The sequence below is a fragment of the Eublepharis macularius genome, chromosome 11, assembly GCF_028583425.1.
Source record: "Eublepharis macularius isolate TG4126 chromosome 11, MPM_Emac_v1.0, whole genome shotgun sequence".
NCBI lineage: Eukaryota > Metazoa > Chordata > Lepidosauria > Squamata > Eublepharidae > Eublepharis > Eublepharis macularius.
Genome location: NC_072800.1, coordinates 38,584,109 through 38,601,706, shown reverse-complemented (window position 1 = coordinate 38,601,706; position 17,598 = coordinate 38,584,109). Strand labels below are relative to the sequence as shown.

Genomic DNA, 17,598 nt, shown 5'->3' with positions numbered 1-17,598 from the left:
ACACAGGAGAATAAAAATGCATCAGATAAAGTATGGGAACTAGAAAAATTTTCTCCTGCCCCTGTTCTTTTAACTGTCTCCGATTTTGACCTCCCATTCATTACTATTCTGCTCAATGCCCTCCAGCAATTTAGAGAGAAAAATATACAAAGGTCATTTGGGAGACTGGGATTTCCCCACTTGGTTGTACAGTCAATAGCTTCAGGAAAGTCAAAGTCGTTGATCCTGATGCCAATCCTCTTCTCTGTACCAGCAGCAGGCATTTAGAAATGATTAGTAGGTCTCTGTTGGGTGTATTTAGATCTCAGACACAAGCTTTTTGTGCTTCCAAGCAGACAGGTTATACTGGGTTGTGCTTAGCAGTGCAGTTTGGGTAAGAATGAGTCAATCTGAGAGGTGATTGAGTCTTTATTCTTATTTATTTTTGCATGTCTGTTAGGGGACCTTGAAATGTGTCCCCCCATCACTGAACTCTGTTGAAGGGGGAGGAATAGGGTTACCAATTCTGGGTTAGGAAATTCTTGGAGGTTTTGAGGGTGTGGCTGGGGAGAGTGGAGTTTGGAAAGATGAGGGACCTCAGTGTGATATAATGCCACAGAGTCCACCTTCCCAAACAGCCATTTTCTCCAGGAGAACTGATCTCTATCTGAAAGTGATAACAGGTTGCTCTAGGAATTGCAAGACTCTGTGGTAAAACCCCACCCCTCCTGAGTAGATACAAATAACCTACATCTTTTCCACACTGTGACACTGAGAGATCTCTGTCTTTTGGTGCTACACCTCTGAAGATGCCAGCCACAGCTGCTGGCGAAACGTCAGGAACTACAATGCCAAGACCACGGCAATACAGCCCGGAAAACCCACAACAACCATCTCTGTTATTAGCCTTATTTTATTGATTTTTCTCCTCCTGCTGATTGGAGCACTGGTGGGCGACAGAGAAATTACATTGAGATTGCCTGCCAGAAGCGGGCAAATGGTAAGCCTTGTTGTCTCCCTTCCCCCCTTTCCTATTAGCTCGTGTTCACAGGCTCTTATTCTGATCAAATCAGAATAGCTTAAATACCATTGCACTGGTACTCAAGCATGCAATGAGTCTCCTTTCCATTACTTAGGATACAGGTTCATTTGAACCCATCAGGCTTATTATAAGCAGCAGCACCAGGGCTTTCGGTGCCTGCGGCCAGCCAGCTGACCAAACGCCCGTGTGCGCACGTACACACGCACCGCCCTGTGTGATGATGTCATCACAGGCACGGGTGCACCGCCAGCCCAATTGCTGTGGCGGGCGGCTGGGACGGCGCACAGGTGGTCTCCGAGCTCTCCTGCTCGGTTTCCATGCACCGCCGCAGATGCTTGCCTGCCGCTGCTGAGCCCGGCCAGGGTAGTGTTCTGGTGGCGGCGGCGGCTTGGGGCGGGAGGGCTAGGAGGCTGCAGGTCCATAGCACGTGCTCCTGCCCCCTGTGCCTCCTCTGGTGCCCTCTCTGGCACCCCGCGCCCTGAGGCCACCGCCTACCTGGCCTCAATGGGCATGCCGGCCCTGATTATAACCACATGTCATCTATATGAAACTCTGGAATGAAAAAGTCAGCTAAAAGTAGGGTTGCCAGGTCCCCTTACTCACCCACTGGGAGAGGGCAGGAACTTTCCTTATGGATGCCTTTATGCTCTCACAAAACACGCATGCGCTCCCAGGGTGGCACGGATGAGTGCTGGGAGCGCACTCAGGAGGCCCATTCCCTCGCCTTTCCCCTCCTCTGGTCAGGTGAGTCGGGAGGAAGCTGGGGAGAAGCTGGGAGTGGGGAGTCCCCCGTCCTCACCAGAGGATCGGTAACTCTAACTAAAAGGTAATATTTATATTTGCTATGATTAAATATACAATCAGAGGGTCAATCCCCTCCTGGAGTCTAGAAGCAATCAAGGGCGTGAGCAGGATAATTTGTCTTCCCCCTCCCTCCCTCAGCTGCTTTCAACTTTACAGGTGTCCTCAATCATAATTTCTTTTCATCATAGCATTTTGAGGATTTTTTCCCTTTGGTTTACAAAATCTTTTGCATACTTGGGGACTCTTCTATGAGACCTTTTCTTTGTTTATGAATGACCTGATTTTGCTGTTTTTATAATAGGTGACTGTGTGGGGAGGGCAATCACTTAACTAGATAAGTACCTTAGTATGTGAAGGTTGTATACTAAAAAACAATGACTTGTTGAGAAGGAAAAGATTTTTCTACTTTTTAAAAATGAAATCTTTTTGTAGAACTAGTTAGCAATTAGATTGGCTGGCAGGATATAGATATGTGTGAGAGCTGCCATCTTTTACCACTGAAATTTTGGACAATCCACATTCACAGCATCAGTGAAATATCAAATGTTTTATTGCAAACACAGTGCAAGCATGGTTATGTAGTCTTATTAGTTCAATTGTTTTAATCTTAACCCAACTGGGAAATAAATAACTAATATCTGTGAGAGAAAGAACACAGCTGAGTAAAAGAACATGAAACCATTAAAGTAGATAATGCAATATGCTGCATCTAGAAGATTCCTTGGCATAGAAGAAATTTCCAGTAAATCTCAGATCTGAACACATTGACTAGGCCTTGAGCTTTATTGGTTTTAGAGGAATTTGCGTCCTCCTAAGTATCTTTAAGACCACAGCTATAGTATTTATCCGTGTCATAACTCATAAGCAGATTCACTGGATGAAGCACAGATGGTAGTTTATACATTTCAGAATGAGAAGCAGTTTTACTGGCCTTCTGTTGCAACACTAGGAAAACTTTTGGTATACAGAATGTGTAGCCTCTTTTTGCTGTTGCTTCTCTTGGTATCAACCAGGAGAGAAAAATAATAGCAGTATGAAGAACAATGGTTGTGAAAAATCTAGTTGGGTGTTAGTCTGTAGCAGCGGAATAAAACAGGAGATTTAAAAAATAGCAAAATTTATTCCAGCATAAGCTTTTGTGAATGAGAGCACACATGTCATCCACAATCTCTGACTCATGAAAGTTTATGGTAGAATATATTTTGTTGGTGTTTAAGGAGCCGTTGGATTCCTGCTTTATTCAGTTGTGGAAAAGCACTCAAAATTGGATACAGGTTGCAATGTGAACTTTTTGCCACTGTTGTCCTCTTTCAACTTCCTCTGACATAATTTTCTTTTAAGTTTCTTTAACATTAAATAATTAATTGCCAGGAATCATAGTTCCATGCCATTTTAAGCACACCATAACCTGTACCTGCATATATAGTCCTAATTAGAGATGGGCACGAACCAGGAAAATGGTGGTTGGCGGTTCATGGTTCATCGCGTGTCACAAACCACGAACTTTCACTAACTTGCCCCAGTTTGTGAACTGGTTCATTCAGTTCGTGAAAACATCACTTCCGGGTCAGCAGAAAGTCTGCAGAGAGCCCCCCCCCTGTTGCTTAGGAAACTGATTAATTGGCGCCAGGCTGTCTGCAGTGATGAACCAAAATATGAACCAAATGAACTGGGCTAAAGTTCGTTGCAGTTTGTGAGAAATAAGCTCCCATGAACTGCTGATTTGCAAACCATGAACTGGCCCAGTTTGTGACAAACTTTGGTTTGTAATTCTGTTTGGGCCCATCTCTAGTCCTAATACAAGCCTGGATATGTTACCTTTATAGCTCATTGCTGTTTGACTGTGTTTACCAAAGTGAGTGTCTCTCAGCCCATTGCACTGGGAAGAACATTCTACTTGTTAGGCATATATCTATATGCTCAAAACATCACTTATCAAGAGGTTTGATTTATTGTTTAAGTTTTTTGTAATTTTTTTTAAATAATAAATACTGTGTGAACAAAAGGAAAGATAACTGCCAAATTAATTTTCCTGTCGAGCAAAGCTTATGTTATTGAATGAATGCTTAAACTAGATCTCATTTGGCTTGTGGATTCCCTGCTCTTCTTCTTCAAAGAACTTGTCATTTGGACTACTTGTCAAAGAGCTTTTCTTTTTCTGTTCAATTCTACTTGCCAGATCTTTTTCCATCTCTCCCCCCCATCCCCCATTTCTAAAGTTTCTAGAAACTGTTTGTTCTTCTCTGCCACAGGTTTATTAGATCCCGCACACCTACCAGTTACTTCTCACCTGGTATTTCACTTCCTGGTTGGGCTTCCTGTTTGTAGACTGTCCAATTTGCCAGCCTTCCCAGTCTTCATTATGTGCCTTGTCAATAATACCACAAGAGTTGACCCTGCACTTTAGTTGGGGAGGGGAGTTGATTTAGAAAGGGGTTTTGCTTTTACTCTTCCATGGAAGAGGAGAAGACAAGTTGTACACAAAGCTTACATGCTTCTGATGAAACAGTGTTTATCAAATCCCTTTGTTTTACAGTACTGTCAATCAGAAAAGAAAGCCATTCATTGAAATGAGCTGGTTTCATGATACATTAGCACAAGGGTGTTTAGAATGGCATAAAGAATTGGACCTGAAACCTTGTTTCTTTTCTAATCTAACACAGTTTAGAATATTTCAATACTTATGTCACTGAGTAAGCCATCCACACAGGGTATAATATTTGAAACAAGAGTATAGTACATCTGTATTCTGCAACACCGTATTTGAAACAAGAATATAGTACATATTTATTTATTTATTTATTTATTTATTTATTTATGTCATTTATAGTCCGCCTTTCTTACTGAGACTCAAAGCGGATTACATAGCAAGAGATTAGTACAATCAGTATTGAGGACATTTCCCTACAGTATCAAGGACATTTCCATACAGTGTCAAGGACATTTCCACAAACAATGTCATAGGATTTCACAAAGAAGTAGCATTAGCAAGGATCCAATACAGAGTTGAAGAATTGCTGAAACAGAACATAAACAATTCTAGGACTGACACTAGATAACATGAAGCGCAGGTACTATAGAAGTACATATTCAAGCAACAGATAATATGCAAGGCAACATAGTGGTGAAGTCTATGGTCCCTAACATTAGTGAAGCATTTGAGACCCGCTCCCTACAAAACTACCCTCCTATCTGATGCAACAACATATCTGGCAATAGTTATGGTTAGTGTTCTGGCATGAACGAGTACTGCATTTTCAGAATACCTTAGGATGATTTGTTAATGGCAGTACAATGGCACATAATGTAACTTTACCCAAGACCAGCAATCCTTATATCCTTTCACTGCTTGGTGATTCAGCGATGATACAATCAAACCATTTAGCTCAAAGAAGTATAAAAGAGTAATCCAGCTTCCATTTTACTCGGTTAACTTGTGGTTTGCAATGTCAATCATGTCTAGAATAAATTACTCAATTTCTGGGACCAGCATGATTAAATCATGATAATTTTGTAGCCTACAACATCTAAGAACCAAAGCCAACGTTGGATCCAAAGATCCTGCTAGTGGTGGAAATTTCTTTTGGCGCAAGTTGCCTTATGCTGGTGAAACACTCCTGTTGCAGTGGAAGAAGGATCCTTGAACTAGAAAAAAACTTCCATCATTAATGCAATGGAGCATTTGGATCCAACTCACTGTCTACAGATTGAGTATTTTTTTATATTTAACACAGCTATTGGAATTAATAGACAGTAGAAAAGGAGAGATTATTTATCTTGCTTCTTGGAGGGAAAATACTTAAATGACTGCATACAATCTAGTTTTCGTCAATTTAATTTGGGTTAAAAGAAGTACTAAGAGACTGTCATACAAAAAGAAACTTGGGCTTCACTAACCCTCCCTCTCCTTTGCACAGGCCACTGTGTATGCATGTGATACAAAAGAGTAACCTTCTGTTTTCCCCCCACCTGTGTGCAGGCTGGCATGGCCTTGACATACGACCCCACAGCTGCTATACAGAATGGGTAAGTAGCATACACTTTACTATTTTTTTTAAAAAAGCTTAAATAAACTATGTTTCTAAACAAATATAACCCAAATTGTCATGCGTGGGTGATAGTTTTGATTTTGATATCCTATTTTTGCCCTGACCTGGATAGTCCAGGTGAGCCTGATCTTGTCAGATCTCAAAAGCTAAGCAGGGTTGGCCTTGGTTAGTAATTGGATGGGAGACCTCCAACAAAGACCAGGGTTTGCAGAGGCAGGTAATGGCAAACTACCTCTGTTAGTCTCTTGCCATGAAAACCCCAGCAGGGGTCACCATAAGTCAGCTCTGGCTTGAAGGTACTCACCATCACCACATTCTATTATTTATAGCATCCAGTTGATGAAGCTTTTCCCATATTATCTTTATTTCCATGTTCTTAGGTTTTTATATCCTATGGGGAAAGTAGCATTCCCCTTTCCTGACCACTGTCACTATTCTGGGAATGGTTCCCTTACTGGGACAGAATAAGGTAGACATGATCCAAATTATCTTCTGAACTGTTTGGAGAGAGAACAGTTTTCCCAAGGGAGCCTTCAGAAGGCTAATTTGATTCTCTGCCTTCTTTCGTTTAAAGTAGATGTTCAGTCATTCTGAAACATTTATGAGTTGTTAGTACATTTGTCCACCCTTAGAGATGCTTCTATCTATTCTTTCCTTGAGGGCCAAGAGATGAGACGTAACACACTTATTCCTCCACTGAGGGAGAGATTCATGCTTGAAAATTATAGCATGAGTGAAGGATTTTTCCTCCACAAACCTTTTTCACCACTTAGAGTGCTGGCTGTCTTCTCTTCTTTTTAAACCCTGCTGTATTCACAGCTAGTGACTCTGCCGCTGAGAAGTAGGCTTGAGAGCTCCAGGTCTTGAAAAGTCAGTGAGGCATTAGGGAAGCTTTGAAGCATGATATATGGTGCTGCATGAGAACATTGGTCATGGAAAGCTGTTTTCCATGTGTCGAGAAAGAGACGTAGGCTGAGACGTAGAACACTTTCCTTTATCCACATTGGATAAAATGGGACTTATTTCTGAGTTTGTCTGCTTAGGAGTACTCCCTTAGTATAGGAATATTCAAAACTAAATGTCATCCAAATGACACGAAATGATATATTGTAGGCAGAGGGAAATAAAAAAACAAGTAAAGAACCTAATCTTTATGCTTCTTGTCTGTATCCTTTGTAAAACACCCTATAGACTAAAACAGAAACCCGTTGTAGTGCCTGCCGTATGGTGTCACAGGCTTTTTGATGAACCTGATTTCCATTCTTCACTGCCTCTCCCAGGGGGGCTTTCCCCATGCATGGAGGATATGCTGGACTTCAGCTTTTGGATCTTTCCTCTCCTTCCTATAGCTGGATCTCAGTAGGGTTCACCTCGAAGATCCTGACTGTGTGGTTTGTTTTTTTTTTATTTAGTCATCCATTATGTTGTGAAGGAGATTTGCTTGCTTCATCTGGCCTTTCCTTAACTTACTGCTACAGTGAAAGTCTCTGCTATAATCAAGCTTGGTTATATTTAATCTTTATGTTAGTCTGGGGCGGGGGGTCTTGTTGAAAAGCTTTTTCCCCCAGTACCACTTGTAAGCATAGTGATACAACTGTGTTTATTTCATGTGGATAAATATGAGGCCTTGGCATTGTACAGGCTGGTAGTAACTTTGGTGATATTCTTGGTATAAAAGTACAACCATATACAGAGCTAAGAATGGTGCAGTCCCAAAATGTGGCTTTCCCTTGTTGAAAAGCAGAAATTGAAATAAGGGAGCTATCTGTTAAATATCAGCAATTGTCTGGCCTGCAGAATTATGTTGTATATTAACACAGCCTCTTCAGTGAGAATGATTCTTTAAAGGGCATTTGTAAATCTGCCCTTAAAGTCTGTAAGTATAAATCAAAGATAGCCATGTTGGTACATCAAAGATGAGCAATTAGGAAGTGCAGTTACAGTAAATGCATTCCCATATGTGCCATCCATGTGGCTGCCTGCTGTTACAGACTACCTGCCATTTTGCAGTAGCAAAATGTGTACCTGATTTTTGAAATGTATAGAATGTATAAAATGCTGTACAGTTGTTTTGCAATGTAAGTTTTATTTATTATTAGATTTTTAAAAATTCTGCTCAGGACAATATCTTCATACAAACTTGGTGAGGCCAGATAACCCAGTGAACTTCACTGCAGAGTGTGCAGTTGAACATGGCTCTCCCAATTCTAATCTGACACTTCAGTCACCCTGCAACACTGTCCCAATGTATGTGTGTAAATTTTATCTAGAAAATGTACGTTAGGCACTATGAGCCTATAGTCTACATAGAGGTAGGTTGTCCCTGTGGTAAGAGAAACAGTGATTCTATCTTCCCAGAAATTCTGTGCAGGGAATGTAGGGTGGCTGTAGATGATACATTTCTGCACGGACATGCTCTCATTTTAAGGTGTTTTGCACAGTCACATGACAACTGAGGGTAACTGCTACTTTTTTAAAAATGAAAGCTCAAATGAGCTCAGAATGGTGCCACAAGGGGAGCAACAGCTCCTACCTTTCCCCCAAGCTGTTTTCCTGCGTGGAAACAGCATGTGAGGGGAGGAAGAGTTATATTGCTGATTTTGCTGCTCTACGTGGAGCTGCAACATCTGTGAAAAATTCTCCTCACATGTGGTTTTCATGTGACAAAACGGTATTGGGGAGAGGGCAAGAGCCTTTCCTCCCCCTGTGGTGCTGCTCTAAGCCCCTTTTAGCTCTCTTTTTAAAACGTGGAACAGTTTCCCTTGGCTGCCATGTGACTGCGCAAAGTACCTTAAAACAGATGCATGCTCATACAGAAACACGTCATCTACAGCTGCCTGTAGAGCCACTTCCCCAAAACATACAAGGTTGAGACCAATCAGCCACGAATGCACCAAATTCATGGAAGAACTCTCTCCATTCCCACTGCAGTCTCCGGCACCCTGTATGCATTCCATGGAGAGTTGATGGCATTGAAGGTGGGGCAGTGAGAGGGTCAAGGGGCACTGCTTCTCCCATTCCTCACACATAGGGAGAAAATCATGATCTGCATTGTCCACTCGAGCCCAAAAGATTGCTTGAACAGAAGCATGGTTGGGAAGAAAGGATACATTACATTTGTTGGCCACTTTTTAAAAAATTAGTGGCCGTGGCACAATCTAATAAATTCACACAGTGATTCATGCATGGAAGAAGGGAGCAGGTGCCACTGGGGATGCCTCAAGCACTGGGGATGAAATCTGGGCATCCGCAGCTTTTGCTTCTGGCAGACAGTACTTATTTAGCAACCAGTGCATTGCCCAGTGATGATGTGTTGCAAAATGTGGTATCCTGTCGACAGGAAGAGTAAAGAAGGTCATAAGTAAGCTTTCAAATGTCTGTCGTTTTTCTTCTCTGATGGTTCATGGTAAGGAAGGAGTTGAACCCAGATCTTTCCATCATAGTCCTGCATTGTAACCCCCTATACAACATTACTATGACCATGTTGGAAGAAACAGGTAAAACTTTCAGAGCACATAGAACATTTGGTCTAATGAAAGTCTTGTATTCTCCTTATGCAACAATGATAAAGAAGTGTTACTATTTTGCATCCTGGCACAGGTATTCAAAGGTTTACTGCTGCTGAATGTGGAGGTTGCCTTGAGTCACCATGGCTAGTAGTCTCTGGATAGGTCCATCCTCCATACCTATCCTTTATGAATCTCTCTAATCCCCTTTTAAAGCTGCTTGTTGCTGTGGGTTCTTCAGCAAGAGATTGTTTGAAGGGCATCCTTTTGCTAGAGTATGTATTTCACAGGCTTCCGTTTAGTTAACAGTATTTCTACCGTAGAAAATGGTTCAACTTAAACAAACCTTTCCTGCAAACATGGTAGCAAATGTGGTTGGATTCATGAAAAGCTGTTCCTTGAGAAGCCTCAAATATGAACCCTCCCAATTTTTCCTTTTTAAAATCTCTTATCTGCATAGCTCTTGAGTGGCAATGTTTTTAATGTCCTTGGGAGCATTGTTCCAGAAATGCTCCAAAGCAGCACTGTTCCAGAAAGGATTAATGAAGGAAAAAACTGCATTGTTAAGGGCTTGTTATGTATGAGCTTTATTTTTACTTGTTACTCCCCCCCCCCCCAAGGAGTACGTAGTAAATTCCAGTTCTCAGTCTAGCACTGATCATTTTCTTTTAGTATATGCACCTTGCCTTGATTCTTTTGTTATTTTGAAAAAGTATTTTGAAAAAGGGGGACCTGGTTAGCACAGCAGTGCCAAGGGAGATGCATACAACTTGCCAATGCTGCTGGTGAGCTGAGCGAGCATAAATGCTTACTAAACACCTTTTATTTTCAATAAAAGACTTTTGAACGCTGCCCACTGAGCACCAGTGGAATGTAAAATGCTACCCTTTCCCTTTTCATTACCTCATAAACAGGACACCTGCAAAATGTTATGATGCTCCAATTGAAGACTAAAACCACAAATAGGAGTTGTCAAGCTGTACAGGCATTTTGAAAAGAGAAATAGACATTCTTGTCTTCTGTCCCCCTTCCTAGTCTAAAGAACCAGCTAAGGGGCTGATACGGGTAAGATAACAAGAAAAGACAAATGTCCCCATATATAGGAACCAAATTTATGAAAGATTCAACACCATTTTATCTGCCCTAACCATTGGGAAACCAATAGATAATATCCTATATACACAAACAATACAAATAACCAAGGACAATGCCTCTTAAGAGCATGACAAAACAATATTGCTCCTTACAATAAACTGGAGCTTCACAGTACACTGTGACTCTTTATAATTAACACTTTAAGGGTCCATGCACTGACGATACGTTGCCGTTGAAGAATTTCCAATGGAAAAATCCGTGTAATCCGTAGTAATCCAACAGACGAGTAGAAAGGTCTCCATGAACGCGGGATGAACACATATACTGGTGGTATCCCGAATAGAAAGGTCCCCACAAATGCGGGATGAACACGTATATTGGTGGTATCCCAACAGGATTCCGGATACCTTCCTGTTTCGCAATTCACTTGATCACAGGAAATAATTGTTTTCAGCTCGACAAAAGTTCACGACTGCATCTCTTGCTTGGTCAACAGCTGGTAAACGAGTATCCAATTAACAGGCTCCTGTAATACTCCTTTTCTTATGTGAGCCAAAGGTCACAATGATATGATGCTAGGGGTATGTGACTGGATTCCTCAATATGATATTTGGTTCTGAGAATCATCCCGTATTGCCAACATGGGGGAACACTTGAGGATGATTAGGGATGGTGTTATCAGGTGATGCTATTCTTGTTTCAAGCACATTGATTCCAAGGTTCCATAACTGCAAGTAGATACAGGATTACTTCTTGCCAGTGATTCAGCCTTCCAAGTAAAGTGTTAAGAGTTCCAGGTGAAAGCATTAGCCCTCAGCCAGCATGACTCAGCTGACAGCCAGATATTGCTAGTCCAGGAAGGCAGCACCTAACAAGTTGAAGTTCATCATAAATACTTCATAAATCATAATCACTTGGTTACCATTAGTTTATTCATTTCCAACATTACACTCAAATTAGTGTTATTTCATTAAAAAGCATGATTAACTTTGGGTTTTAATTTTGTTTCATTAAATTATTTTAAATTGATTATTCCAAGGCTTTAGAAATGTATTAAGTTTATTATTAAGAGAGTCAAATCAACAATAATTAAATTATGACTTTAAATCACTTAAATCAGTTTAATAATCAATATACCAATAAATCTCAAACGGAGTTCATTCTGTTACACAGCAATAATGTATGTTATTTATTAGTTCCATAAGCCCATATCTTTGTGGTTTATGATTTGTATGATCAAAAGTAGAAGTCATCAGATTGGCATTTCTGATTGTCACTCACTGCTTTCCTGGTTCTAATTCTACCTGGTTCTAATTCTTTCAACAATACCCAGTCCTCTTTTGCAGAGGAAGAGTCAAATAACCTTCTTCTCCACAATACAGGAATTATAACAGTTTCTTCTCCTGTTTGGGACAAGGGCCCTCCAAACCCACTGGTAGGCTAGGCAGTAGGGTTACCAACCTCAAGGTAGGGCTTTAATTTCTCTTGAAATTACAATTACAACTAATCTCCGAACTACAGAGATCAGTTCCCCAGGCAACTTCAGAGGGAGCTCCACACTATAACAAGAAGTCTAGAAAAAACTGAAGTCCTAGAGTGACTACAGAAGGTAGATGCCCCAGGACTTCTGCTTTTCCTATGATATAGCATATAGACTAAAATAAACTGATTTGACACCAATAAAGACGGTAATGTCCAGAGGATAGCTGGGATTGAGAGTGGGATGGGACTGGCGTGCATTCTCCTATGGATCTTTAGAGTGAAGTTTTCTCCTTAATACTGAAGCTGAGTCTGCATGAGTCAGTTTCGCCTGTTCAGTTCCCATACTGCAATGCTTTTTTGTGACCGTCTGAACCAGATTTGCCGTGATGAGTAGTCACTCTGGCTACTATGCAGCTTTTCCACAGCTTTCCTGGAAGCGCTTATACCACAACTTTTTTTAAAAAAATTGCTTTGCGGTCAGCTGTTTCCCCATGCATACTCTTTATTCTGGTTTTGGTGTTCCCCCTTCCCCCCTCTCTCACCCCCTGCCAGCCCACTGCATTGTGATTGGCGACTCTTGTCTATTCAGCCACTCCCTCTCCCCTCTTTTCCATCCCCCTCCTATCCTTTCCATCCTTCCCCCTCTCCTCTTTCCTCTTTTTTTTCTTTAAAAAAAAGGTATCGGGGGCTAAATATCTGGGTATCAGAAGAAAAGATTTTAATACCGAGTTTTAGATTCTCTTTTTATCCTATTGTAGAGAAACAGATGCTTGAGTACAACAGAGAAGGAGCCAGGAACAGAGTCAGTGATGCATCACTGCTCTGATGAGATGATTACTTCAAAATAAAATTCCTTTTAAAAAATATTATTTATCTTTGTTTTTATGAAAGAACAGTTTCTTGTTTGCTCAAGTGATTCAAGCACATACTCAAATTGCCTCCCCACTTCCTCTATTGTTTCCACTGTTTGGCTGGCCATTGGGCAATTCTCACAGCCAGTCACATGTGGAGTTCCTTAAAAGGAAAAAGTTGTTGTTAAGATGTTAACCGTAGCCAAGCACAGTGTGCTGAAAACGTCGCAGTGCAATGATGAATGGGGCACAGGCGAATCAGCAAATCAGAATCAAGAGAGGTGGAGTAGAGAGGCTGAAAGCCGGGAAATAGGTTGATCCAGCACTCCAGCGATTAATCGATTCAGCACAAGTGCAAAAAAAAAAAGGGAGAAAGGAAGAGCTGGCACTGTGATGCCAGAAAAGACGGCATCAGCGACAATAACAAATACTCATGATCTCGACTCATTTTGGCATGGTGCGGACTAAAAAACCCCAGCACCATGCTGATCGAATGTGAGAGGTGTGAACAGCCACATACAAGCTGATTCCATGCCTTTCGGCTTGACTTCAGGGAAAGTGAGGAGTTATGTCCCCAGTGCAGAAGGGGCTAGAGAAAAAAACTAAAGAGGATTTGAGGAAGTTTTTTTGGTTGAGGGGAATATAACTGGATAGCAGGCAGTTATACCATCACAAATATTTGATATCAAATAATAAGTCTGCCAAACACATTGATATAGAAGTCCACAAGTGATGTAAGGTAGGAGGAAAAGGTTGAGGGAAGTGATATGCGGTGAGAAATTTAAATTTAAAATCTGAATTTTGATTGAAGGAAATGACTTCACAGGAGTGGAGGAGTTGTAGAAGGAGCTGATACATGTGACATCACAGGATTTGTCATCACAGAATGTGATATCATACTGCCTCTGAGCTCCCTCCTTTTCCCAAACTCTGTCCTCTCTAGGAGCTGCCCAAATTTCAGGGAATTTACCGAGCCAGTGTTAGCAACCATATCAGGTAGAATTCCATAAAGTTAGGGTATATTCTACTTGCATTTTTCTCATGTTTTAAATATTTCAAGCACATATGATCCTTGCCTTTCTTTTAAGGGACTATATAATCTGAACAGAAGTTCAGAATCACTATAAAATACTATTTTTGTGACAGAGCTGGAAATTTCAGATCCTCAACTGAAATGCTGAGATTGATAGGAACCAGAGTTTATAGCTCTTAGTTCTATTAAATATGGAGAAGTATAGATTTTAGCTGGTGTTCGTTTGCCCTTGAAGTTACCAGAAGCCTCAGAATAAAGCTGAACATTTTAATAAAATTCTTTTGTGACTCTCTCAACATCAGCACCAGAACCCAAAGAGCCAGCATATATAAAAATTAAAAGATATGATTGCAGAAAGACCTGACCTGAATTATTTCACAAGTGTTCCCATTTGTTTTGCATTGATAATAGCTGTGAAACAGCTCATTGTGGCATGCTAGTCCATCACCTTAAGAATTTTCCTTTTGTTTTCTGTTTGCAGATTTTATTCCTCACCGTACAGTATTGCAACAAACCGCATGATCCCACAGACATCTATCACACCATTCATTGCTGCTTCCCCTGTCTCCACATATCAGGTATGTTGGAATTGCATGTGCCTCATGTATCACTATGTTTATGACTTGCACATCAACAAAGGAGAAATGTGTAAAGGGAGAAAATGGTGCATAGCTGCTCAGTTTGGCTGTGCTAGAATCAGAATCAAAATAATGTTATTGCATATGTCCAAAGGCTATCTCAATCAAGCAAAAAAAAACCCAAAGAAATAACTTGAATGATAAACAATAAAATTATGATAAAAATGCACAAATGTACATTAAGACACATGAGCAACTTCATTATACACATGTGAAGGAGTCTTGGACATTTAAGTACAGCTCATGTCTGGATTTTCTTAGCTGCCAGGGTGAACTGTACTCTGTAAGAAACATATGCATCCACATTGGAAAGAGGGAGGGTTATTTTTTCCACTACAGAAGAGGAATCAATGCCTTTTAGGATTTTACCAAGAAATTTATTTATATAAAGGGCACAACAATTTATTTATACAAAGGGCACAACAAAAGATAGCAGCAATTGGTATTTGTGTGTAATGACTGTCTAAAATGGCTGAGGTCATGGTTTGAAACCTCAGAGAACTTAAAGCCATTCTAAGACTAGAAAAGCCGATTTTGGTCAAATAAGAGGCTCTTGATCAACTTGAACTAGGGGGGAAAATTGGAACAGAAAGCTATATTTCTGTCCAATGCAGCATCAGTCTTAAAGATCCAGTCTCATATATTGAGACTAGGCAAGGGGACACCCCAAACGTCCTCCATCAAAGAATACCAATGGAGGATGTCCTTAAAGCCAGCTGTGCAAATGGCGTCTGAATGCAGCAGTGCATTACTTTGCCTTAAGACTGGACTAGTGGAAAGATTCCTTTGCTTTCTCCAAAATCTAAATAAGGCTAAGCGCAGACAGGCTCTGATAGAAGGTAACCCAAGTTCAGCCCACACTAAAGCCTCTGAAGTGCTGTGAGGCAAAACTAGAATCCTCTTTAAAAAGATTTTGGATTAGTTCCAGTGTCGAGATCAGGTGGTCATTCCAGCCCCAGATCTCTGCACCGTATAGAATCTATGGGATGGCCTTACACTGGAACAATTTCAAGGCTGTCCCAACTAAAATTCCTTCTTTGGAGGTGTAAATGTTATAGATTGCCCCAGTAGTTCTCAAAACTGAGGCTTTTGTTATATCCAGATGGGCTTTCCATGAGAGGGTATCACTAAACATCACCCTAAGATAGTTAAAGGTTCTACATTGTTCAATGGGATTTCCATCTATTGACCATTTAAATCTTCAAGGTTGCTTCCCAAAAACCATTACTTTGGTTTTGGCAAAGTTGATGTTTAAGGCCTCTCTCTTTGCCCAGTTTGTTCAGCATTCTCTTTCAACCGATACAAGTTGGTTTTTGTTTCTTTGAGTAGAATTTTTCATGAATTCTTTCTTAATTTCTATCATGTTTTAACTGTTTTGTTCTTAGCTTGTACTTTCCCCCCATTACGGTAGATTTAAATTTCTCTGCAGGAGCACCCAGTAAACTAAAGACTTTGCATAACCAAAGCCCAAGTTAAAGTGGTGAGGTGACACCTGTGCCAAATGATAGTAAACTACATTTTGCCATGCTGATATGTTTAAGTTTCTCTTGCCATGTATGTTACCCAAGCCCATTACTATAACAATGCCCAGTTTGGGCAAATTGTTATTAAATACATGATGTGATGTTCTATGCTTAAAATAAACAGCTAGCAGATTTGCAGTGAAAATCGGTGATTATTTTTCGTGACAGCAGTAGTACTAAAATGAAGGTTCACGCATATGAAATATAAATATGACTTCATTCTCTCTTCTTCTTTTTTTAGCTCTTGGTGCTCCAAAAAAATCAACTCAGACTTTAGGTGGCAATAGTAAATTTACAATTTCTGATCATAACTAACATATTAGAGGTTATTTTTAGTAAACTCCCTGTATTAGATTAGCCTTTTTTGTGGGGGGGGGGCTGTTATGCAGAGAAAGGTGATGGCAAAAACCACCTCTGCTCATCTCTTGCCTTAAAACCCCCCATGAGATAGAACTTCATGGGATCACCATAGGGCCATTGCAACACAACGGCACACTTTACTTTTTTCACTCTACATCTGCTCTTCTAAATGTATAACAGCAATTGTCTATGTGCCCTGCCCTATCATAATTGTAATATCTTTCAGTAATTAATAATAGTGTATTTTGAACTATACTCTCTTAATCAGCCATGTGATAAATCTACATTAACTTAATGATAAAAATGCTTGCGTAAGTGCAAAAGATTGGTTAGCTTTATCATGTGCCTGAATACCTCAGATGACATTTGTTATCACTCCTGCCATAAACAGATACATTTGACAAAAGCTGTTCTGAACAAAATGAAAAAGAAGCCCTTTTCTGAACTGTATTCTGATTCTCTTGATGTGCCTGCCAAGCACTCTTCCCTGGCTGCTTACAAAATCAAATCAAATACCCCTGACTAATGCATATGCAAAGGGCAAGTTCACACAGACAATTGACTATATCCAGGTATGTACTCACTTGGACCAAAGTAGGATGCTATCTCAAAGAGCAAGAAAAACTGCTGTGGAATAAACAAGTTGGCTAAAAGATATTTGGGGGTGGGGGTGATTTAATTCAGATTCAGTCACCACAGAGAAATTGCAAGAATGGAAGTTATTCTGAGAATTTAGACATGAAAGATCAAGAGGAAAGCGATAACCGTAGATGCTTCCTCGGAGAATTCTGATATTTTAGATTCCAATTGCTATTTCTCATTGTAAAGAAACATCAGGTGATGATGCAATGATAAGAAAGCAGGAAGCAATAAAGAAGAAAAAGAAAGGAAGAGAAAGAGATTAGGGAAGCTCTTGTGTGAACAAAGGTGTCAGCAAGAGAGGAAGTGAAGGGGGAACAAATGAATAAAGAAGGTTGGCTCCAACCAGCTTTTCTGCTTGTGGAAATGGAAGGAAGGTCCCTTTTGATCGCCCCAGAAAGGCTGTTCTGGCATCATGAGACATGAATGGGCAAAAGCCAAGTGGGAATTGGACATGGTTCAGTGAAAAAGCTGGCTGTATCCACCCTTAAGTTACATAAGAATTCTAATTTATTGTTAGAATGTTAGGCAAAATATTAAGGCACATTAAAGGATTTGCTGATTTAAAGGTTATGGAGTATGAAAACGAGAGGAAAA

General features: G+C 40.5%; 1 protein-coding gene across 1 annotated transcript in view; it reads left to right on the top strand.

The window, feature by feature from the left end:
* RBMS3 (RNA binding motif single stranded interacting protein 3) overlaps positions 1–17,598 on the top strand; it is a 1,028,342-nt gene that overhangs the window by 901,715 nt on the left and 109,029 nt on the right. The window contains exons 10-11 of the mRNA XM_054991036.1: positions 5,805–5,851; positions 14,323–14,419. Coding sequence (XP_054847011.1) covers positions 5,805–5,851; positions 14,323–14,419 — 144 coding nt within the window. The remainder of the gene's footprint in view (positions 1–5,804; positions 5,852–14,322; positions 14,420–17,598) is intronic.